This window comes from Phoenix dactylifera, chromosome 9, assembly GCF_009389715.1.
Source record: "Phoenix dactylifera cultivar Barhee BC4 chromosome 9, palm_55x_up_171113_PBpolish2nd_filt_p, whole genome shotgun sequence".
NCBI lineage: Eukaryota > Viridiplantae > Streptophyta > Magnoliopsida > Arecales > Arecaceae > Phoenix > Phoenix dactylifera.
The window spans coordinates 2,214,514-2,238,957 of record NC_052400.1 but is presented as its reverse complement, the minus strand read 5'-3'; the positions used below and the strand labels follow the sequence as shown (position 1 = coordinate 2,238,957).

Genomic DNA, 24,444 nt, shown 5'->3' with positions numbered 1-24,444 from the left:
CAAGCATATATATATATATATATATATATATATATATATATATATAGGGCTCGTTTGGTTCGCGGAAAGCATTTTTCCTTTTAGGAATATGATTTCTGGAAAACAAATTCCTAGGAAGAGGATGCCTAGAAAAGTACTTTTGGCATGTTTGGTTGACCATGAAAAAGTGACAAATTTCCAAAGTGCTTATGTTTGGTTGGCCATCCACTTTTTTGGAAAAGTTATGTATAATTTTTATTATGCTCTTAATAAAAATTAGGTCTTTAATGCTTTTTAATGCTGAAGTATCTTTTTGGAAAAAAATAAAAATAAAGTGATTCCTGTCTATGGGAAAGTAACTTTTCCATTTTTCTTATGAGAAAGACTTTCCCATGAAATGTAAGAATCATATTTTCATGGGAATACAACTTTTCTATTTTTCTTCTTTGAAAACTTCAACCAAACAAGAGGCATCTCATTACTTTCCCATTGACCACACTTTCCTTTTTTCTTTTTTCGCGAACCAAACGAGCCCATAGAGAGACAAATGAGACCGCGGACTAGGTTACTGCTTATGCGGCCAACTATGTGAAAGGTATGCTGTGGATGAGGGAGAGTTGCCTAGGTTGTTCAGACCTAAGTGATATGAACTGCTTAAGCAAGCATGCAAGTAAAAAAAAAAAAAGCGCTTAAATAAGAAATGCGTGACGAGGCAGCGCTTAACACGTACTTGGTCGCTGCAGTTTGCGTTTTACCCGCCTCGTTGTGGGCAACGTTTTATATACCCTTCTCCCATTAATCCGGGAGATTCCGCCTCCGCTTTATTTTTATAACTTTTTTCTCCTTCCCTTCGTCCCTTTTTTTTTCCTAAAATTGTTTGAGGTTTTTCGATGGGGCTCGTCTCCTCGTTCCCTGAACCTGTTTTAGGCTTTCCGATAGGGTTTTAGGGTCTTTCTTTCTCGCTGGCATTTCTTGCGATATAGTTTTGATGAGGGAGCAATGAGGATTCCCGATGGAGATGAAGGGGTTTCCGCGTCTCGAGAGCACCTCGTCTTCGTCTACTACGTCACCGGCCATGGGTTCGGCCACGCGACCCGGGTCGTCGAGGTGCACCGATCGCAGTATTCTTTTTCATCTTTATTCTCATCCTTGTCCATTTCTTTTTTTCTTTCTTTCGAGAATTTAGTCTGTCGTTTTTTTTTTCTTGAGTGTTTCCTTTTTTTTCTTTATTTTTTCCCTTCTTTCCGGAATTTAGTCGATCGGTTTTCACAGTTGAATGGAGTCTCTTGGAAAAAATTGGAAAAAGATGCGAGCTTTAACTTTCTCTCAGTTCTTCTCTTTTCTTAGCTAGGAAAATATGGAATAAGATGCGATCTTTAACTTGATTATTTCCCTCAAATTTGGAGTAATTAATGAACGTCTTGCTTGCTAGTCGAGAGGGGTAGTGGCCGAGTAAGGGTACTGAGATTAATAAGAGTTGTAGGAAACTGGGAGTCTTTGAAATGAATCCATCCAAATATTTTTGACTAAAGGTAAACCCTAAAAACAGAGGGTTTTTTTTTGCCATTGTGGCCGAAATGTCGGGATTTTCGAATCTGTTGGCCACGTTCGTGCTCTCCCTCTATAATTCTGTAGACAATATCCCGCCGGATGAGGAGTCGGATATTCTTTATAATTTTTCTTTTTGTTTTTCTTTAAAGAATTTTAGCTTATGTGGTCTGCTGGATATATCTTTTCGTTTTTCCTGGGAGGGAAAAAAGTGTACTCTTTGTAGAAAAAAGATGCATTTTTCACTTGATTTCTGGCAAATTTCCAATAGTTAATAGATTTGTGTCCTTATTTCATAAAAAGGGATCGAATCTTTATAAGGAAACATAGCCTGATCCGGGAATTTAGGAGAAAGGTGTAATAACATGCAGTAAAGTTATAAAGATATTTCTTTAATTCTTCTATGATTTTAACTCAAATATATATTAGAGCTATTGCAACAGAGACTCCAAGTTGAGTTATAAATTGTGATCTGTGGATTGCTTTGGAAGCTTTGTGGCGATTTGAAACAAGTTCTTTTCTTGCAGGTTGTACGGCATCTCATTGCTGCGGGGCATGATGTTCATGTGGTTACAGGTGCTCCAGACTTTGTCTTTACCACTGAAATACAGTCTCCCAATCTCCACATTCGCAAGGTCAGTCTGGAAAATGAAATTGCCTGCCATCAGAAATATGCTGGTACACATTATGAATACTGTGGCTGAAATTGTGGAATCGCAGGTTTTGTTGGACTGTGGAGCGGTGCAAGCTGATGCTTTGACAGTGACCGGCTTGCCTCCTTGGAGAAGGTGCGAAGACTAAATGCATTTCCATCCTCTTGCCTAAAACATGTTTCCTGAGCGTTAGTAGTCAGCTTGCTCTGTCAATGAGTACTATGCCCCAATACTTTCGTATTTGTATATGGTTTTCCGTATTTCATTTTGTTTTTCCAAATACAGTATCATCAGACAGCTGTGGTGCCTCGAGCCTCAATTTTGGCAACTGAAGTGGAGTGGCTGAACTCTATCAAGGCTGACTTAGTGGTACTTGCTATTTTCTTCTGCACATGATTGTTGAAAAAGATCTCGTAATATTGAGCTATGAGCTTTGAATACATCAACTTATTCATATTTCTTGAGGAGGAGCATTCTTTGTTGGTTTAATCATTATAACTGATATTGCTCTACTGGTGACAGGTCTCAGATGTCGTTCCTGTAGCATGCCGAGCAGCGGCAGATGCTGGGATTCGCTCGGTTTGTGTCACAAATTTCAGGTAAGTCATTTTGTGTTTGCTGTCATGCGATTATTGTTACAAGGATCAACTTTCGCATTCATTATATACTAAAATTTCTTGCTAATTTTTTAACAATCTGGTTCTACATGCATCTTCTACATGATATTTATGGTGTTCACTTGAAATAGCTGATCTGACTGAATAAAGGTATTCATTTTTTTCTCCTTACATATGAAAGGTTCAGGCATGAATTATTACAACTAGGATTCAGAAAATTGGGAGATTGAGGGAGGGATAACAGTAAATGGCTGAATGGAAGAGAATGTTAAGAAACATGCGAAGGAAGACCGTAGAATAAGCTTGGAAGAGGGTCACCCTCTAAGATAATGAGCGGCTAACCTATCCTGTTTATCAAACTTCTTAAAGTTACAGTTACCCAGACGGTTCAAATTTTGGATTTTTTGACAGAGTCTTGGACTCTTGGGACATTTCATGACACTCCTTGACACTTTGTTCCACTAAAATATGCTGCCATCATCATCGCATGTCTAGTTTTGACCTCTGTATGAAAGCTCTTAATTTGAACATAAAAATTAGCACTAATTTCATTAAATTATATGCACACATTAACACATATTTACACATACATACCTATAATATCGGTGTGTCCCTTTGTCAAAATTTTAGAAGATTCCTTCGCTTCTGGATACTTGGACAGCTACAACCATTCACATGTCCAAGTGACATTGAATTTAGGGCTAAACTTCTTTGAATGTCTTTGCTTGCTTAAAAAGTTTACTTCCTTTACATTGGTGGCTATGTGATGAATTATCATAGTGCCTTTGCATTGTTAAGGAAATGAAGGTTTCATGTTCCAATTTTAATGAAGTCACAAGCACTTTACCACCTAGCTGAACTGGTTTAATGGATATAGCCTCTTTATTGCCATTTATCTTATAGAGTAGGATGTTTATTGCAAGCACATGTTCGTTTTTGGAATCCATCTTTCCTTCTGCAAATATCTTGAATTTGTTTTAATGATTTTTTCCTTTTCCTTTTTAACATATTGTTGAAGGAAATTCAATTTAATGATTGAAAAAGATGTTACATCATGGATTACAAGATTTCATATATCTTATGGCCTTCAAAAAAGGAGAATCATCTCTTATTATATTGTTTTACTTTCTATTACTATATACGAGTGATGAAGAAAGATATAACAACTATGATTGGAAAAGTAGCTTTAGGCCCCATTTCGTAAAGTTTTTAGAGGGCCAGAAAGCACTTTTTAGCCCTCCAAAAGTACTTTTGGATGATATAGTGACGTTTGGTAAAAAAATAAAAAATTGTTTTGTCTTTTCGAGAAAGTTGAAAAGGTCAACTTGAGAAAAGCTTTATTTTGGAGCTTATTCCCAAAAGTATTTTTTCCCAATGTCGGAAAGCTATTTTGATTTTAATTATATTTTTATGATAACCAAAATGCTCGCCAACAAATTTCATAATTCATCTTATGTTACATCATATCATAATATATTATTATATATAAATATAATATAGTATAATAACAAATTACTAATATATTATATTGTTATAGTGATACATAATTATAATATAACATATTCCTATATTTTATTATAGGCATAATATAACATGTTGTTGCAATCATAATTTTACGTTATTATTATAATAATATTATAATATACGATTAATAATATAAAAGATAATATATTAGGTTATATAACATTACACTATATTCTATTATATGATTATATTATAATAATATTATATTATTATTAAATATATAATAATATAATAATATAATATAATCTATTACTATATTAGATTCTAATCCATTATATTATATTATATTGCTGTATTATATTACATTATTATTATATTAGATTATATTATATATTATCTTATAATTATAATAATATTATATTATATTGTAGTAAATTGTACTATTATTAATAATAAAACTAATAATAGTAACAATACTAATAATAGTAATAGTACTAATAACAGTAATAATACTAATAATAGTAATAATAGTAATAGTAGTAATAATACTAATAATTATTATTATTATAATAATATTAATAATAGTAATTAGTACTAATACTAGTAATAATACTAAAAATAATAATTATAATAATAATAATAAATAAAAATAGTAACAATAATAGTAATAATACTAATTACAATAATAGTACTAATAATAGTAATAGTACTCATAATAGCATTAGTACTAATAACAGTAATAGTACTAATAATAGCATTAGTACTAATAATAGTAATTATACTTATAATAGTAATAATACTAAAAATAGTAATAATACTAGAAGTTGCAATAATAGTAATAATACCAAAATAGTGATACTAATAATACTAAAATTCGTAGTAGTACTAACAAATATGAATAATAGTAATAATACCAATAATAGCAATAGTACTAAAAATAGTAATAATACTATAATAGTATTAATACTAATACTAGTAATAATACTAATAATAGTAATAATAGTAAGAATACTAATAATAGTAATAATATTTATATATGTATGTGTCCATATATATATATATCAATATATTTGTACAGATATATATCTACATATATGTATAGATATATATCTATGTATAATACATATATACATATATATTTGTGTGCGTGTATATATAGATGTATGTGTGTGTGTGTGTATATGTACATATATATATATGTACATATATATATATATGTACATTTATATATATATATATATATGTACATTTATATGCATATATATATATATTATTACAATCATAATTTTATATTATTATTATTATAATAATCGTTATATTATGATAATATATGATCTTATGATTATAATAATATTGTAATATACGATTAATAATATAAATGATAATATATTAAATTATATTACATTATATTATGTTATAGTATATGATTATATTATAATATTATTATTAAGTATATATAATATTATTATTAGGTATATATAATAATATTTAATTATAATATAGTATAATCTATTTATTATATTAGATTCTAATCCATTATATTATATTTTATTACTGTATTATATTACAATATTATTTTATGATATTATATATTATGTTATAATTATAATAATAATAATATATTACATTATAGTAATATTGTACTATTAATAATACATTATTATATCATATCATATTATGTTACGTTATATTATTATGCTGTAGTATTCAATATTATATTACACTATATTATAATAATATTGTACAAAATAATAATATAATAATATATAATATTATATAATATTATATTGTATTATACACCACCATGCAATACTATACAAACATCAAATATTATAATATATAATATTATATAATAATATATAATACAATATATAATATTTGTATTAAAGGATATAATACAATATAATATTATATAATATTATATTGTATTATATCCTTTATTGTCATTTTATCATACCAAATGCACTTTCTCATTTTGGTTACCAAACATATGTTAAAGTTCCACAGTACTTAGAAATGTAATTATCAAACATTAAATAACTTTTAATAAAAACTTTACTTCCAAAATCTCTACTTTCCGAAAGCTCTACCTTTAAAAGCTCTACTGTCAATAGCAATCCCAAACAGGGCCTTAGTGCAGAAGCGAATGCTCTCAAAATTTTTATTTTTTTAAGCTTTTAAAGGAGATGAAGAAAAGGCCTGTCAACCTTAGAGACTGACCACACGCACGAGAGAGAGAGAGAGAGAGATAGAGAGAGAGAGAGAGAGCAAAACACTTAATGCCTTTTGCCAGTTAAGTGTAATACAGAAAAGATCGAGGTCAAACCCAAAGGAAAAGATGAATATGCAAGTGTTTTTCCTGACAAAAGATATTTAGAGGAAATCCTGAAAGAAGGTGAAGGAGTTCTAAGTCTTGTGAAATCTCTTACGCTAGCAAAAAGAAACATTACTTGACAATGATAAAATCTACTTTTACGATGATTAACCTTACTGTTTTCATAGACCAACATTTTGTTTTCCTTGTTGATTGTTACTATTTGTTCACCCTTTTCAGCATTGTACATATTTTAAACAGTTCTTAATTATAATCACAATTTCAGAATTTTTTTGTGAAAATCAGACATGTAAGTTAAAGGCTAAATACCTTGAAGGAACATGAATTTGTAAGTCTGTGTTTTTATTTTTAACAAAAATAACCATGATTCTGAAAGTGAACTTTTCTGTTCTTGTTGAAATGAGGTAGAGAAAAAACATGTGAGAAATTTAACTATTTTAGTGATATTGGGATTAAAAGTTAAAAATAATTCTCTGATTACCCTTAACGCCAAAGATCTTCCATCTGAAATAGAATCATGATACCTTCTCCTTCGGGAAAAAATAACAAGGTAATTCTCCTTGAATACCTAGATATATGTAATTGAATTTGAAAGTAACTCTGAGTAATAGTTAACATGCCCGGTATCTGGATTTTCTTATTATCTGTCAACTTTTGCAGTTGGGATTTTATATATGCAGAATATGTCATGGCAGCTGGGCATCATCATCGTTCTGTTGTTTGGCAGGTGCTTGTTGTTCCTTTTCTTGTTTGATACTTTGTGGGAAATGCATATCTTTTTTTCCTTTTTTGTTTTGCTGGCAGTTAGTTTTAAACTTGATTAATTTAGTAAAAGCTTTTGTTTCTTTCAGGGTTATATGGTAGGCTAATGCATGATAAAATGCAGTGGTTTACAACTCTAATGGAAAAAATTCATCGTGTTGTCCTTTTGAGTTCTAGCATTCTTATGTGAATTGCATTATGAAAGGTCTACCAACAGCATTCTGGTGTCCTTTATATCTCCATTTCAAATCATTTGTTATTCCTTTAGTTATGCACTTCCTTTTACAATGAAAAAGAAAACAATCTGTCCCTGTCATCTAATTAATGGAGTTTTATATTCATATGCAAGGACCTTTTATGCATTCTATTTTGTGATATTCATCTTGCTTGTCACAGTAAATTCCCTTCATGCTAAATTATTATTATTATTTTTTTAACTATGATTTTTACAGATTGCCGAAGATTACTCTCACTGTGAATTCTTACTCCGACTTCCTGGATATTGCCCTAGTATGTTATCTGGCATGCAAAATTTATGATTTCCTTGACTATATCCATATCATTAATATATTGATACAAAAGATGCTCTTCTCTCTCTCTCTGTCTGTCTGTCTCCTTCACTTGCTTGATTGCTCCCCCCCCCCTTCCCCGCCGCCACCCCCTCTTCCTCCTCCCTATTTTTCCTGCAGTGCCTGCTTTCCAGGATGTCATTGATGTTCCTCTGGTGGTCAGAAGATTGCACAAATCTCGACTGGAGGTGGGGATATCACTAACTGTAACTCTCCAGACCATTACCTTCCTTTTATTGTTCCTTAAATGCTCTTGTTCTATCAGGTGAGGAAGGAACTTGGAATTGGGAATGATGTGAAAGTAGTTATTTTCAATTTTGGAGGACAGGTAAGTTGTCAAACAATAAGCTGCCTTTCAACAAAGTTCAATTAAACATTGCATTAGCAAGCTCAGTGCTGACTTTCCGGTCAGATGCAAATTCTGTCCAAATTGGAAGGTTTTGAGTAAATATTGGCTGATTCTGTGTCAAAGTACTCTGCTGTTTTCACCAATTACATGCAGTATCTTTTTCTTGGATGTATCTGGCTCAGTTCTAGTTGCCTTAGATTCTGATTTTGTGTACACTTGGGCTGTTAGTGCTGCACCTGATGTCATCTATCTGACAGCTGGATAGATGGCATTGCTTTGGATCTATTAGGTGCATAATAATTTGCACTGGATTCCTGCACATATGCTAGCAAGGTTTCCAATGCAGCCACTGCTTTTGCTTATATTTCGACATCAGTCTATCACAATCACCATTCCCCTGATAGGAACATACTTATATGACACGAGTAACTGTTGGGTATATTAAGCCCATAATTTATTCAACAAAGTTCCTTGAAAAAAAGTCTTATCTTCCAAAGTTTTGACTTCTCTGACATATCATTGTCTCTTGCATTCTATCTTAACATCATATGTATGAAGTGAAAGTCAGAAAATCATTATTAATCAATGCCTGATATCACCAATTTTCATCTATACACATAATTTCATGTTATAGTAGACTAACTTATGTTTTCTGTGGTTGCTTTCCTTGGACATTATCATCATTAGTTTGATGGTGAATGTTCTGCTGTTGTTTGTGAATTTGCTTCTTGATATTCATGAGTTAGATTTTATTATTGTCTCTCTAACTTTGATACAATTTTGGTTCTTATCCTTCTGTTTCAGCCAGCAGGATGGAAACTGAAGCAAGAGTGGTTACCAGATGGTTGGTTATGTCTGGTATGCTCATGTTAGAGGCTAAGAGTTGTGATTTTCTTCTGCTAATATGTGGTTAATATTTTGAGATACTCGCATATCTGAAAGTATAATTGTCTTGATGAAGGTCTGTGGTGCATCTGACTACCAAGAGCTTCCACCAAACTTTGTAAAGCTTGCAAAAGATGTATATACGCCTGACTTAATTGCAGCCTCTGACTGCATGCTTGGTAATATATTTGAGTAGTCATAAAAGTGGAATCACTTTACAACATACTGTATACTTTATTTTTGATGTTTCGTGTATCCATTGTTGCAGGAAAAATTGGGTATGGCACTGTCAGTGAAGCTTTGGCGTACAAGTTGCCATTTATCTTTGTGCGCAGAGATTATTTTAATGAAGAACCATTTTTAAGAAATATGCTTGAGGTTTTGCATGATTCTCTTCACTTTAGACCTGAAAAAATAATTTAGTTGGATAAAGTCGTAGAAAATTTACTTTTTGTAGCCATTTATTTTCCTAAGCAGTATTACCACGGTGGCGTTGAGATGATTAGGAGAGATTTGCTTACCGGACACTGGATTCCATATCTCGAGCGTGCCCTTACTCTTAAGCCTTGCTATGAGAGAGGCATTAATGGTGGAGAGGTATTCTCTTTTATGTAGCTATGCATACTTAAGAATGTCATTAGCTTCTCCAGATTATTATCTTGCAATGAAACCTACAGCTGAGAACATGTTAATGTTATATAGCCGTTTTTTTCCTCCTGCATCTGAAATTGGCTGGGTATGGATGTCTGACGGGCACGGGATCAGATTTGTTTCCAAATTACCTAGATAAGAATGCAGATCTGGTATTTGGTACAGACAGATACAGATATCTGGCTATGGATATTGATATCAGCATATAATAAAGATTGTTTTTTTTAAAATTTTGATGATATTACGGGATTTAATTCTATAGGTACATATTGTTTGTTTCAAGACTAATTAATTTTATGGGCCTTTTCAAGTTATCCCAGCATATATACTGTAGACAACTAATTATTGTATGGCCATTGTAAATGCTGTATCTTGTATATGACAAGTTCCTATTACATATCCATGTCTATGTCAAACAAATATGAATGTTACTTACATCTGATTTTGCATGAGTATTCATTTAGTGGAAATATGAGTATATATGCATTTATCTGATTGATATTCATATTACTTTTTGCTTGAGACCCTGCCGATCTTCTTGGTCAAATGGTTCTGGTTTTGGTCTTCCGAACAAGCAAGTTGTTTAAGGAAAGGCTAAATATCTCCTAATGGGAAAGGGAAGATATTGATGGAGTTTGAGCAAGAGCAGGCGCAAACGATTTTAGCAAAAACTCATGCTATCCCATCCTTTGATTTGGAAGGAAAAAAATCTGTCAATGTTTTTGGCAATTTCATTCATTACCTGTCTTTTTATCTATTCTGAAACTATGTTAACTAAATCTATGCAGGCAGAGAGTAATAATAGTTTCATGCTTATTGACAATTCCTATTTTTTGACATCTAATTTTATGTGGAAATTCATACATATGTAATTTTATGATCAGGTGGCAGCCCGCATACTACAGGATACAGCTACTGGAAAAAAATGTGCTTCAGATAAGGTATGTAAGTGTAGATGATTCATTTATTGTATAAAATGCTACCTTAGTATAATTTGTTAGCTTTGTTTCAAAATAGTTACACTAAGCTTTTAAATGTTGGTACCAAATCCTATACCATTTTTTCTTTGGAACAGTATGGTATTGGGACGTTACTGAACCAATGGTATGTACTGAAACTAACATATTCTGAAAATTTGAAGAACCCTTGGTATTTTCCAGTACGGTTGGTCTGGTACTTCTGGTACACCAGGTACAAACACGTATGCCCAGTACATACCGGTACAGTTGTTTTAGCATCCTGACACCCATATTGGTGCTGGATTCGCTTCAGAATGGTACGATACTGGTCATACCATCCTTCTATGGGGATTTTTGAAACCATGAGTTACACTCTTCTAGACACCATGCTTAGCCAGCAATATAACGTATCATACAAAAGTGAAATTATTATTCTAGAATAAAAAAGACTTGGGTGGCTTTTTTTTTTTTTTTTGCTTAAACTTGTGTGGCCTTTTCTCATACTATTTATCCTGCATCTTTTCTTTTCTTTTTTTTCTTCAAGTTTCATGCTTTTTTCGTATACTGAAGGTGGATACCTTCTTTCTCTTTCGGATCTGTTTATACTATCTTTGTGTGTGTGTGTGCGGGCATGCACACGCCCGAGCACATGTTGTCTATCTATCTATCTATCTATTATATGCTTGACTAACATCTTTGAACTTTTCTAATGCGATGAAGGTTGCTTTGGAAACATTTTTGTCATTTTGGGTTGCTTTTTCTAGTTAATTGATATGTCTCCATTTCTGTGTATGCTCCTCTGCTAGCCAAATATGTTGAATTTATCTATTTGTTTATTTAAGTTGTTGTCATGCCTTATGGTTTACTCATGAGACATACTGAATTGACTAGTTCTGTGCTTTATGAATTTAGTTGAGTGGAGCAAGGCGACTGCGTGATGCCATAGTGCTTGGATATCAACTACAAAGAGCTCCTGGCAGAGACATAGGCGTTCCTGATTGGTATTCTCTTGCTGAAAATGAAGTTCGTCTTCGCCCTGCACCAAATACTGAAATAAATGGGAATGCCTCTCTTGTGGAATCGTGTGTTCTTTAACTTTTCATTTTGTTATTCTGTAAGTGCTGGTTCTGTGAATTGTTGCTGATTTGTGCTTGTATATATTGCAAGATGCATTGAGAACTTTGAGATACTCCATGGTGATCTGCATGGTTTATCCGATACAGTGGCTTTCCTGAAGAGCCTATCAGAACTTGGTGGTGGATCTGACCTAAAGAATCCTGAGAAGCGCCAATTAAGGGAGCGGATTGCTGCTGCAGCACTCTTTAATTGGGAGGTCTTCACCTAGCTTACTCTTTTCTCCTGCTCTTTTTATCTTTATCACATTCTGCTTATAATGCTGGGAATAAATACAATCTGCAAAGTTTATTATAGTTTTGCTTAAAATTTCTTCTTGTATGTCTTCACTCTGTTATACAAATGCAGCTAAACTGCAACTTGAAATATGACAATTGGAACAGATTTGCCTTCATGTCAACCTCAATCACATTGAGACATGCATGTTCAACAATGAACTCATGCTGGTGGACGTATCTTTATTGAATTAGCTCTTGTCTAGAAATCCTTCTATGAGACAAATCTACACTTAAATCATTTTCTATGAATCCTTGCTTTTCAAATCCTTCTGGTGACGTTTATCAGTGTTAACTTAGTTTTTTCTCTCTTCCATGATTCTTCGACAAAATCTGAGTCCCTCTTCTTTTTGGGGTCTCCATGTACCATATATCCAACTGATCATTCTCATGATTGCCTTCTTCAACGCCTTAAAGGCCAATCCAAACCGAAGAAGATCGGATTGATAACCAGTCATGGAAAAAGATGCCTGATTATTCTTTTAACCTATCAGATTTTACAATCCGGAAACATATGTTATAAATATATGCAAAGCTTCTAAGAAGTTTATTTTGCCATATAGTCGTGCATATTTGTATAAATGTTGGCCTATTAAAAATCTGACCTGAGAGCATTGAAAATGAACAAAGCTGATAGTATAATATGACCCCAGTAAATAGTTATAATTTAGCTGCATGCTTCAGGGCTTCTTTTTCTCATGCAGGAAGAAATTTATGTTGCAAGAGCACCTGGAAGGTTGGATGTCATGGGAGGAATTGCAGATTATTCAGGAAGCCTGGTTTTGCAGGTTAGCTTCCTTTCCTGGCAAGTGCATATTGTTAACCAATAACCCCTTATGGCTCATTCCAGCTGTTTTGAACAGATAAATGCCTCTTTGAAGTCTGAACGAAAGTTTCTTCATTGGTTTGTTTAACACCATCCAGTTCCTTCATTGTAGATGCCTATCAGAGATGCCTGCCATGTGGCTGTTCAGAAGAACCATCCGAGCGGGCAAAAACTCTGGAAACATGCTCAAGCACGTCAGCAGGCAAAAGGACATGGACCTATTCCTGTGCTACAAATTGTACGTCATATAACATACTCATTTTTTAAGTCAAAATTTTCTTTGTAACAAGTCTGTTTGCCACATTGAAGTCCAGGTAAAAAGTTACCACAAACCTCTTTACCTTTTAGAAATCTGGATTAACCATGTAGTGTGAATTCTTTGACACGCCTTCTAATGCCCTTGATCATTATTTAAATGCACTTTCTTCTAACTATTAGACATCCTTTTGATTGTTTACCTACTTGTTCCTGTTAACATTATTCTTCTAAGATACTATTCTGTCTTTATGTTTGTTAGTTTTAAGAACTTAATTGTTACTAATGCCTATATATTATTTTTTAAATCTGAGTTTTATAAAAAATTGCTATTGCTGATTCCTAGCCTATATAGGTGTCATTTGGTTCTGAGTTAAGTAACCGTGCACCAACCTTCGATATGGACCTATCAGACTTGATGGATGGTGAGCATCCAATTTCCTATGAAAAAGCCCATGAATACTTTGCTCAAGATCCGTCTCAGAAGTGGGTGTCTTTTCTCCCTAAAATGATGATTAAATTCATTGTTATGTCGTTTATTGTTTCATTAATATGTGTTCTGTCTCAGATGGGCAGCTTATATTGCTGGAACAATTCTTGTCTTGATGACTGAGCTTGGCGTGTGCTTTGCAGACAGTATATGCATACTGGTATGACGTCATGCCTAATGCAACTAGCTGTATATCCTAACCTAAAATTATTAATTTCAAGATATGTGACAGTTTACATTTTATCTAGCAGTTCATAGCAAAAAGTTTAAGGTGGTTCAACAACTAAGTGAAGAGATACTATATCACATGTTTATGATCTTATAGATATGTATAGTTTTCCAGTTGGCATGTGTGGTGGGAAAGGAATTGAAGCATCCAATGGAGTTCTTCATATTTTCTTGTTAAAGGAATTTTGTTCTCACTTATATGAATTTCTCCATTATCTCTCAAAAGAACAATTTTCCCATGAAAATCAAACACGGAGCTTGACTTTGGGAGCAAAAACCAAAGTTAGCATATTTTGTCGCCACTCTCCATGGAACAAACATGTGGGAAGCATGACTTAACCTGTTCAGCTGTCATTGGAGATTGGAGAAACCTAACCAGGCTAAATGTCTAGGGGCTGTTTTCTTTTTTCATGTTTTTAAAATAGGAAAAAGAAGTAATGATGGCCTTGAATGCATGAGGTGGACCTGTTTATATTAATTTCAAATTTTAAAAAATAAGTGACAAAAAATATATTTTGAAGAATATGTTTTCTGCTTACTGTTTGCAAAGCTACCATCTCCTACTATACTACTATAATTGCTGCCTCCAGTACACCACACAACTGTCAAAGGTGTTTTACATTTTTCTTGTTTGTAAACATACAAAATGATGATTGCCAAACTTATTTCCTGTTTTCGAAAATTTAGAAACAAGATAAAAGTAAATGGATTATTCCCTTTTTTTTGAAAAAGAAAACTGGCATGTGGCAACAAGACCAAACAGGCTCTAAGTTGGCTATCTATAGTCCCTGATCACAAGGGAGAGAATGTGATCTTTGATTTAAGTGGTTAACAAGATTATCCATCCTCAAATGTATGAGGCATGGCTTGTTGATTGTTGTTGAAATTATGTTGGAGTAAATTAAGATATGAATAAATCAGTAAAAGACATGTCCATTGTTATGTCAAAAGTTGGATTCTAGCACACGGGTATTGTGCATTTTATCTTTTTCAACAACTCTCTATTTCTTCAAGAACTGCAGTACAAATGATGCTTTATGCATAGCTAAAAAGTATATATATTATCTTCAGATCTTTATATGGTGCCGTATAACCAAATTAGTCCATCTGTAGTAGCTTTAAGATCATTCCTAACCATTTTTTAAGCTGAAAATGGATTAAGAGGTGGATCGGCATTCCTTTTGGTAGAAGCATGAGAAAGAATAATAATTGCATTTATCTGGCTTATGATTGTCTTGTAGCATTTGTCCAAGCTCTTTCTTTATGGACTTAAAAGCCAAGATGCTATTCTCAGCTTATCAAAGATATAGTTGCACACAATCTGACCCTACATTTCTTATGATATTTCTGCATGATTCAGGTCTCTTCTGCCGTTCCAGAAGGCAAGGGTGTTTCTTCTTCAGCAGCAGTGGAAGTAGCCACCATGTCCGCAATTGCGGCTGCTCATGGTTAGTTTTTATGTATAAACCATTCCTCTGGAAATGACTATCTTGGAAAGCAACTATATTTAGTTGCTTGAAACTGAATGATATCGATGTCTTATGTTCCTCAGTTGTAGGCTCACACCGGTAAACAATTTCGTATATTTAGTTAAGAAATTCTACCGCATCGGTCAAACCAATCTTCAATCGCATAGTTGCTCATATATAATAACGTATTGATCTTGATTAAATTAATAATTTATAATATGTAGAATGCACTGTTAGTTGTTTAGGTACATATTCAAGATCGTGAATCCTTGGAGATTGTTTTGGTATTGGACACTATACTAGAAATCTTTTATTACATTCAAACATCTAACGTTAGTTCCAGTTTTTGCATTCTGTCTTTGTTGAGAAAATTTTGCCTTTTCTTATAGATGCATAAGATGCCAATGTAATGTAGCCCCTAATACGTATGACATCAGTAAGATGTGGTGTTAAACATGTAACAAAGCTAAGGGGCAGATGAGTGAAGTCCTGCAGATTTAATCATTAGGCCATTTTTTTGTATTCATGAATCAGAAGGAACAGATTGGACAAATTTGGACTCACAAAGGAGGATGGATCTTAATTTTTTTTGTCCAGTTTAAACTTCTCACACTTTAATTATTGACTCATCCTGACCCTTTTGGGCTGTGCTTGGATGCTGGAATGGTAAAACCATAGTTAATCAGTTATCCAGCGAAACACCATCATTTTTTTGACGGTTGCAATTAAGTAGTCAATGGGACTTTACTTGGCTAACCTGGTTAAATTTTTTTTGGGGTGGGGAGTAAGTTTAACCACCCCAGGCTCCCCTTCATTTTGCCTCCCTGCTTTACACTTCTCCCCTCTCTTTTCATGCTGCCTTTTTTTGTTCATATAGCCAGAAAAGTCACTTAACCCATGCCTTTTTTAACCAAATAGCATTTTCTACATGTCAACAACAAGGGTTGGATAAGCGAGCAGTCGCCAAAAAAACCCTTTCAGATTCATGAATTAGTTGATAAGTGATGGAGAAATTTAGTTAAAGTTATCTGCCCCCTTGATTAGCTACCCTGGAACCAAACATTGCCTTGGTGCCTAGGTCATGCGTTGCCCAAGATTGGGAAACCTGGTTTCGTTTTGGTATTGGCTATGTCCTTGGGATTTTGGTTTCAGAGGTTCTGCTCTAAGTTTTGGAGTTTTGGACAAAAAAAATCAATAAAAATTCAAAAATAAAAATATAATAAAAATAAAAGAAATCAAGAAAAGCCATTAATCAGCAATTTAGAGTATTTTGTGTTATATAGGCTTCTTCATTTCAATAATTTTAGGCTGAAATTAACATTGCTTGTAAGTGAATATTTAAGTATTTTTTACTATGAACAAGTATATATTTAAGGTACTTTGAACATACATATATTTCTTGCTTCTTGAATTTTAGTTGTCTGAAAATCCATTATTTGACAATTTTGCATTTTTGTAGTGTTGAATGAATTCAGTTCTTCATTTTCCTAGTAGAACGCATAAACATATTGAATTTTCATGTTTCTATTGTTAAGTGTTTATTTAATAAAATGTGTATAATTACAATCATATATTTATGTAGAAAAGGATCTTATTTCTTTGAAATATCTTGGATTTGTTATTTGCATTCAAGGCCTACCGAACCAGTATTGAGGCTCGTACTGATAGGCGACACATTCATACCATGCCATTCATGGAGAGGGAAGGGGAGAGAGAGGAGATGGAGGGAGGTAGAGGGAGAGGGAGGGAGAGAAGGGATGGAGAGAGAGAGGGGTGGAGGAAGTTCGAGCTGTCGTGGTGGAGCTTCAAGAACTCTGAACTGGCAATGGGGACCGAGGGAGAGAGAATGAGAGAGTGGGAGAGGAAGGAAGTTCGAGTCACTATTCTTTGGTTCCAACGATGGGGATTGGAGAAGAGAGGGGGCAAGAAACTCACCTGGGATGGGCTTGGGGGCGGCGGGCTTCGAAACTGCACATCGAGCAAGGAAGAAACAGAGGCCAAAAAAATGCAGCTCTTATATATTACTAAATCGACTAACTAACTGTGCCAGTAACCAACCAGTCCTATTCGGCATAGCTTGGCTAACCTTGTTTGTCTTAGTTCTCATTATGTCTCTTAGTAAGGGCTTTTCTAAAGGTTCCAATCCATTACGGGTTATGTACTTAAATTTGCTATCTATTTCCTCTTTTGGCTTAAGGAAAAAAAAAGAAAATCAGTGAAAATTACTGTTATACGGACTATGCACTAAAATAAATAAAGAAATGATTCTAGTATGTTTGTAAATACCAAATAAATATTCAAAATAAATAGTAACTAGTTTCTATCAGTTTCAGCTGAACTTGACCAAAACCATGAAACTGGATCATAACTAGCCAATTTCAGCCGAAACAAGCTGAAACCGCTGAAACAGACTAAAACCCAAAATTAGGGCTCATTTTCATACAAATAAATATTCAAAATAAATATTAACTAGTTTCTATCAGTTTCAGCTGAAACTGAAACCACGAAACTGGATCATAACTAGCCAGCTTCAGCCGAAATAGGCTGAAACCACCGAAACTGACTAAGACCCAAAATTAGGGCTCATTTTCAGTTGTGTCTTGGCATTGGTTCATAAACACCATTTCTAGTGTAGGTGAACCACAGGTTGTCCAGACATAGGTCCTCCCACCTTCCTCAATGCCATAGCCTCTTTTCTTTTCTCTTCTCCCTGCCCTAGCTTTGACACCAAAATCCCAAGAAATCTGTCTCTGCTTGTGATCTATACCTCCTTTAAGGACCCAACTTCAAAACTAGACACATCTTTGCCATTGGTCCATGTTGCAATTGGGGATTTCCCCCATATCCTTGCCTATGTCCATAGATCTGCATTGATCAAGGATTTTTCACGAGAACCACTAAATTATGCTGGCATCGGGGATTTTTTTGCCAGATCCTTGGGGCTTCTCCTGGCTGGAATTGGCTGCTCTTGCTGCTGCTAGAAAGAGAGGAAGGAAGGAAGAAAGGCAGAGGCAGGAGATGGCAATGAGATGGTCTCCAAACACTGAGATAGGAAACGTTTGACAGAAGAAAGAAGTAAGAGGGCCTGGCCATCAGGTTTTGGGTTTTCCTTTTTTTTCTCTTTTTTAATCATGCTGTCTGGCCCAGTGAGCTGGTACAGTAGGAACAGTTTTTAAATGTCCAGGTTCAGCCCAATCAGACCCACATTTATTAATGGGTAATGGGTCGAATAGGATAGTCTGACACAGACAAGTTCTTGAACTCTGCTTTAAAGCTTTAATGTTTGTCAAATTCTTATATAAGTAGGTTTGCATGTTTCATACATTATTAACATGTAATAGTATATCCTGCTTTTTACGATTTATCAATATGCATGCTAAGGTTTGCTCATTGTCAATGTGGATTTGTGTGTCATTTTGTGTACAGAAATATCTTGGCTAATAACCATATCCAGTGAGACGTATCCCATCTATTTGAGTTTGGCTCTATGAGTTAATTGTTCATTTTATTGAAAGTTACCTTTTTTAGTAATGCTTTCCTGTGTCTCATCTTTATCAACACAAATATAATCCTTTCCCGAGGCATCCTCTGATTTTTACTGCACGTATATACAATACTATGTTGTTTTCTATACCCTAATCTCAACTTATGGAACATATTTGCTTCCTCTAAGGTGCTGCAGTACCCACTGGACATATTTGCAATTAAATTAATATTAGTTTCATCAACTAATGCTACAAGATGAATAATTGTATGTTCTCCAGACTTAAATTTTTACTGTTGTTATTGAAGATTTGAGTTTCAAACTGCACATTGTATATTATGATCTCTCCGTATTCTTGAGGAAACTCATCAATGGGATTAACAATGTTGATTTTCATGTCTTCAGGGTTGAATATTGATCCAAGGGATCTTGCATTGCTTTGTCAAAAGGTATTTTTTGATGTACAAGTTTCTTGATCAGGTGTTTCGCATTGTCTAGTGGTGATGCAAATGAATTATAGTTTCTCAGACTGTTCGTAAGCTAATCTTGCGCAGGTCGAGAATTATATTGTTGGAGCTCCTTGTGGAGTGATGGACCAAATAACATCAGCTTGCGGGGAAGCTAACAAGCTGCTTGCCATGGTTTGCCAGGTTTGGGCCACTCATGTTGCAGAAACATTGCTCTAGTTGCTATGCATAGGGTTCTTGATTCTGCTTGCCATGGTATTCTTTCATGCAGCCTGCAGAGGTAAAGGAGCTAGTTACAATTCCAACTCATATACGATTTTGGGGTCTTGATTCTGGAATACGGCACAGGTAGACATCTTCCCCTAATCTTTAGTTAAATGCCAGGCTCCCAACCAGTCAAATTAGTACAGTGTAAATATGACAAATGCTATCTCTTCTTTGCAATTTAAGCATATTTTTGATGCACTGGCTAATATATTAGTCCTTTTACCATAGAAGATAGGACTTTTGTTTTTAATCCCCAGAAAAAGTCTTGTATTAAGTTTGGGGCTGATGAATGGACTTTTTACTATTTTTCGCCTTCTGACCAACTATTTCTGTTTGCAGTGTTGGTGGCACTGATTATAGGTCTGTGAGAATAGGCACCTTCATGGGGCTTCAGATGATAAAATCTGCAGCCTCTAACCTACTGTCCCAGTCTTTAGGTAGTGTAAGTACTCCTCAACAAGGGGATGGCATGAACTCGGATGAATTTGAAGAGCATGGCATTGAGCTACTTAAAGTTGAATCTTCACTGAATTGCTTATGTAACCTTTCGCCACACAGGTAAGTTATTTTTAATATTAGATGTATTTTGCTATTCAATCTTCGTCTTCGTAACCTATTAATAATGAAAGTTTCTTTTGTTAAGCACTGCATTACTAAACATTAAAACAGTGACATATTGATTTCACTCTGGAACAAAGCTATTTGAGTATCTTTTTGAAACTAAAGTATGCGCTCTTTTTGATCTTTTTTGCAGATATGAAGCTGTATATGGAAAGAAGCTTCCTGAGTGCATAGCTGGAGAAGAATTTATAAATAAGTACACAGATCACAATGATACCGTAACAGTTATTGATCCCAAGTGCACCTATGCAGTGAAGGCGCCTACTAAACATCCGATATATGAAAATTTCCGTGTCGAGGTTAGCTCTTATCATTATGTATTGCTGTTCTTTTTAAAATTGCATAGATCCTGCCCATGCATTTGCAAATCTGTTTACTAGTCCTTGAAATGTTCGATGATATATTGGTCAATCTTACATCCATTGCTAGTTGTTTGTTAAAGCAAGGCAAATGTTTGACTTTTGATATGTCAAATACCCACTAGCACTAGCATTGTGTATTTAGTGTCAGAAACTTTGAAGAAATGCCCACTGGCTTTGATCATTGTTAGGTGACAGTCTGTTTGTGAACATAGAGATGTCCATGTGGAATATTATACTTTTGAGCTTTGGTTCTATAAGCTTACGATTCTCATCAAATTTTGCATCAAAAAATGAGGATTTCGAAACACTAATATACAGACTATGCAGACATTCTTACAATCATGATTGTTTTATTAGGATGGAAATTTAGAAGCCTTTAAATTGCAACACCAGACAATCCATGCCACACTACAAGTCATTAGTTTTCACTCCACAGAAAATTTTAACTCTTCTGAGTAGACCAAAAAATAGATAGAAGAAGATTATATTGTTCTTACGAACCTGACGCTGGTGCTGCTTTCACACTTGTTTTGTTTTCACACTTGGTAATTCTGTACATGCTTTTTTTTGTTTAATCTACAGTCAGTTTTATTATGTTATTCCATCATGGAAACTGATTAGAACTTAAAACTTACCGCTCCGTGGTATTACAATGCATACAGGCCTTCAAAGCATTATTAACTGCAGCCAAAACAGATGAACAGCTTTCTGCCCTCGGAGAACTTACGTATCAGGTAAATGTAGTTTCAGTTTCTCTCAATCATCAAGTTCCTTTTTTCCGAAAATATCAATACATTATTCAATATCGTTTAAATCCTTCACTTTGTCATCAAAACAGTAATAAGATGTTCCAGTTCAATTTAAATAACCTATCACCTTCGTGTAAATTTTGATTGCCCTTGTTATTTTGTCAACAGGATTCCTGTCAGGAACTACTTTCTCCACTAACAAAGTTCTTTATTCTGTCATATGCATAAACCTGATAGCCTATGTAATTACAATTTTCAAATTCAAACTTATAGTAAAGTCTGTGCACAGTCCTCTTCTTGTAATCCTGAATTTGAAAAGCAATGTTTCCATATTTGTTTTGCATATGAGAGTAAATTTTTCCATCCAATTCTTGCTTTGCTGCAGTGCCATTACAGCTACAATGACTGTGGACTTGGCTCGGATGGGACAGATAGACTTGTTAACTTGGTGCAAGAAATGCAGCACAGAAAATCATCCAACGGTGAAAGCTCTAGTTTATTTGGTGCAAAAATCACTGGTGGAGGCTCAGGTGGCTCAGTTTGTGTTATTGGAAGGAACTGCATTAGGAGCAGCGAGGAAATTCTTGAGGTATTTTTTCTAAAGATCTTGGTTGCTCATCAGTTTAAGAATTACCAAAGAAATAAGTTTGATACTGTTTTGAATGATAACAATGGGGGGACAATAATATTGGTAGCCATCACTCCGGATTTGGGAATAGGAGGCATCACGTCTTGCCGAAGAGGAATTACTGATTGTTGTAGTATCCCCCTTTACAATCATAATTGTTCTTCAAGTTTCATCATCATTACTTGGTTGTCCTGCTTTTTAGTTTTATATGAACTTAGGTTGGTAATTCATGCATGGCAATCTTGCATCCTTATGTTTGTTTTAAAATTTATCAGATTCAGCAAAGGTACAGAGCTGCCACTGGCTATCTGCCGATCATTTTTGAGGGCTCGTCACCCGGTGCTGGAAGGTTCGGCTACTTAAGACTGCGACGTCGGGTATCCTCAGCGGATGGGAACATGAAACAAGTCAAGGGGGCCTGAAGCCCCAGTATGTAAGGTTCTCCCACATAGAAGAGAGGAACAATTGATGTTAATGCCTAAATCATAACAAAACATAATCTAATGTCATTTTAACTATCTATTCTTTTGTCGACATGATATATAGTTTAGCCATCACCAAGTATGTAATTTTTGGTTTCTAAGCATTTTCATCGATATAGATCAATGATATAGATCTTTAATTTAAATGCTTTATTATTGATTTTTAATGTGACAGAACAAAGACTGAATTTTCTCTCTGCCTATCATAACATGCCATGTGTTCATCAACAGAAAACAATGTGTTCATCAGGCTTTCCTATAAAAGATAGAAAATTGGGGATGGCAGAGGGAAAGGAGTGTTTTTTTTTTTGTCCTTTCCTTTTGGTTTGTTGGGTTCTGGGCGCGCGTGGCGAGCGTTTTCCTTTGCGTTATAATGTCACCAAGCATTTCCGCCAGAACCTTGTTCCTTGTGCCAACATTGCTCATCATCTAACCTTGCTCCTCGGCCGGACGTGCACGTATGGTTGCACTCTTTCCACCTTCAAATTGGTCTGAGTCTTTGCACCTGCGATTGGGTCTCACCATGAAAGGGATGGAATTGAGGTCCATCCAGCCCACTCGCACCCCGTTAATAATAAAAAGTAGGCGGCCCCACCATTTGTCACTCGGTGTGCCTGCAGTATAAAGGAGCACTCCACTCACTGGTTGTGATTCACCGCCAGCACCTGGTCGGCCGGTCGATTTTACAACATGGTCTCCTAGTGCTAAAGCAGACATCTCTTGTTGGTGTCAAATCCAAGCAACCTCCCCCAAATATTCCCAAGCTGGCGAATTCATCCAAATAACCTTTTTTCATCCTTCCAAGCCCCAATGAGAGCTGAGTGGAAAGGAAGGATAGATGCGGTTTCGACTTTCGAGGCTATAAAGAGCCCAGTCTCGGAACACATGATCGATAGCTTTAAGATCTTTGGAAGATCCTAATACATTCAAAGGTCAAGCAACAAGGATAGGAGCATAGATTGGACATCACTCACCCACTCACTTGGGAAGCCCAGGTGATGGACTTGGTCCTCCGGTGGCGGGGGTCACGAGATTTGGATGCCCCTCCAACTACGACTCACCCGTGCCCTCCCCGGCTCTCCCACCGACGTCGATTCCATCCGACGCCACCCACACCACCAGCAGTTCCGAGCATTCCACGTCAGTGTTGGCGTCTCAGGATGGCAGTGTCGGCCCACTTGGATCCCGGCACCTTCGTCAGCCCAACCATCTTTCTCCAGATAATTTGATTCGTTGTAGTCACGGTAATTAAAACTATCATATTTCTTTTATATATATATATATATATATATATATATATATATATATATATATATATATATATATATATATATATATATATATATATATATATATATATATATATATATATATATATATAATATTATATTAATATAGCATAATATAATATTGTATACTAAAGCATAATCATATAACATAATTCGATATTATATAATATAACATATCAATTTATTATGATATAATGTAATATAATATTATATTTATGGTATAATACAATATTTTGATATAAAATATTATAATTATTATCATTATATATTAATTTTTTATTAACATAATTTTTTTTGTATTTTATGGTATGAAGGGACACTTTCTGTAATTATATGATTTTATCATGAATATTTTGGTCTAAAGAAAAAGAATTTATAAATCTAAAATAGCTTCCCACCCGCGTGTGCTAAAAGTTTTTTTTTAAGAATCTTCATTTTAGAGCTCCTTCCAAATAGACGTTTTTAGTTTTTTTTGGTAAAGTTAAAATAATTTTTTGATTTTTTTATTAAACATTACTATTTAATTCAAAAATATTTTTAGAGCATTAAAAAATACTTTCTGGTTTATCAAAATTTCTGCCAAATAAAATTAAGACTTTGATTTGGAATGACAGACTCGAGTAGAGGATTATTTTTGGACGCAGGGC

The 24,444-nt window shown here is 34.4% G+C and overlaps 1 protein-coding gene across 1 annotated transcript; it reads left to right on the top strand.

The window, feature by feature from the left end:
• Positions 1-734: 734 nt before the first annotated feature.
• Positions 735-22,696, top strand: LOC103713125 (L-arabinokinase-like). Its single transcript, XM_008799940.4, is given in 30 exon segments — positions 735-1,086; positions 2,055-2,162; positions 2,248-2,287; positions 2,290-2,315; positions 2,466-2,549; positions 2,703-2,779; positions 7,257-7,323; positions 7,811-7,868; positions 8,048-8,115; positions 8,193-8,255; positions 9,081-9,134; positions 9,238-9,340; positions 9,430-9,539; positions 9,639-9,758; positions 10,697-10,753; positions 11,684-11,853; positions 11,939-12,104; positions 12,885-12,968; positions 13,119-13,244; positions 13,617-13,747; positions 13,830-13,911; positions 15,340-15,427; positions 19,338-19,381; positions 19,487-19,582; positions 19,671-19,747; positions 20,006-20,224; positions 20,421-20,586; positions 21,312-21,383; positions 21,784-21,987; positions 22,302-22,696. Coding segments are annotated over 30 exon segments (3,015 nt in total). The 5' UTR covers positions 735-978; the 3' UTR covers positions 22,449-22,696.
• Positions 22,697-24,444: the final 1,748 nt, after the last annotated feature.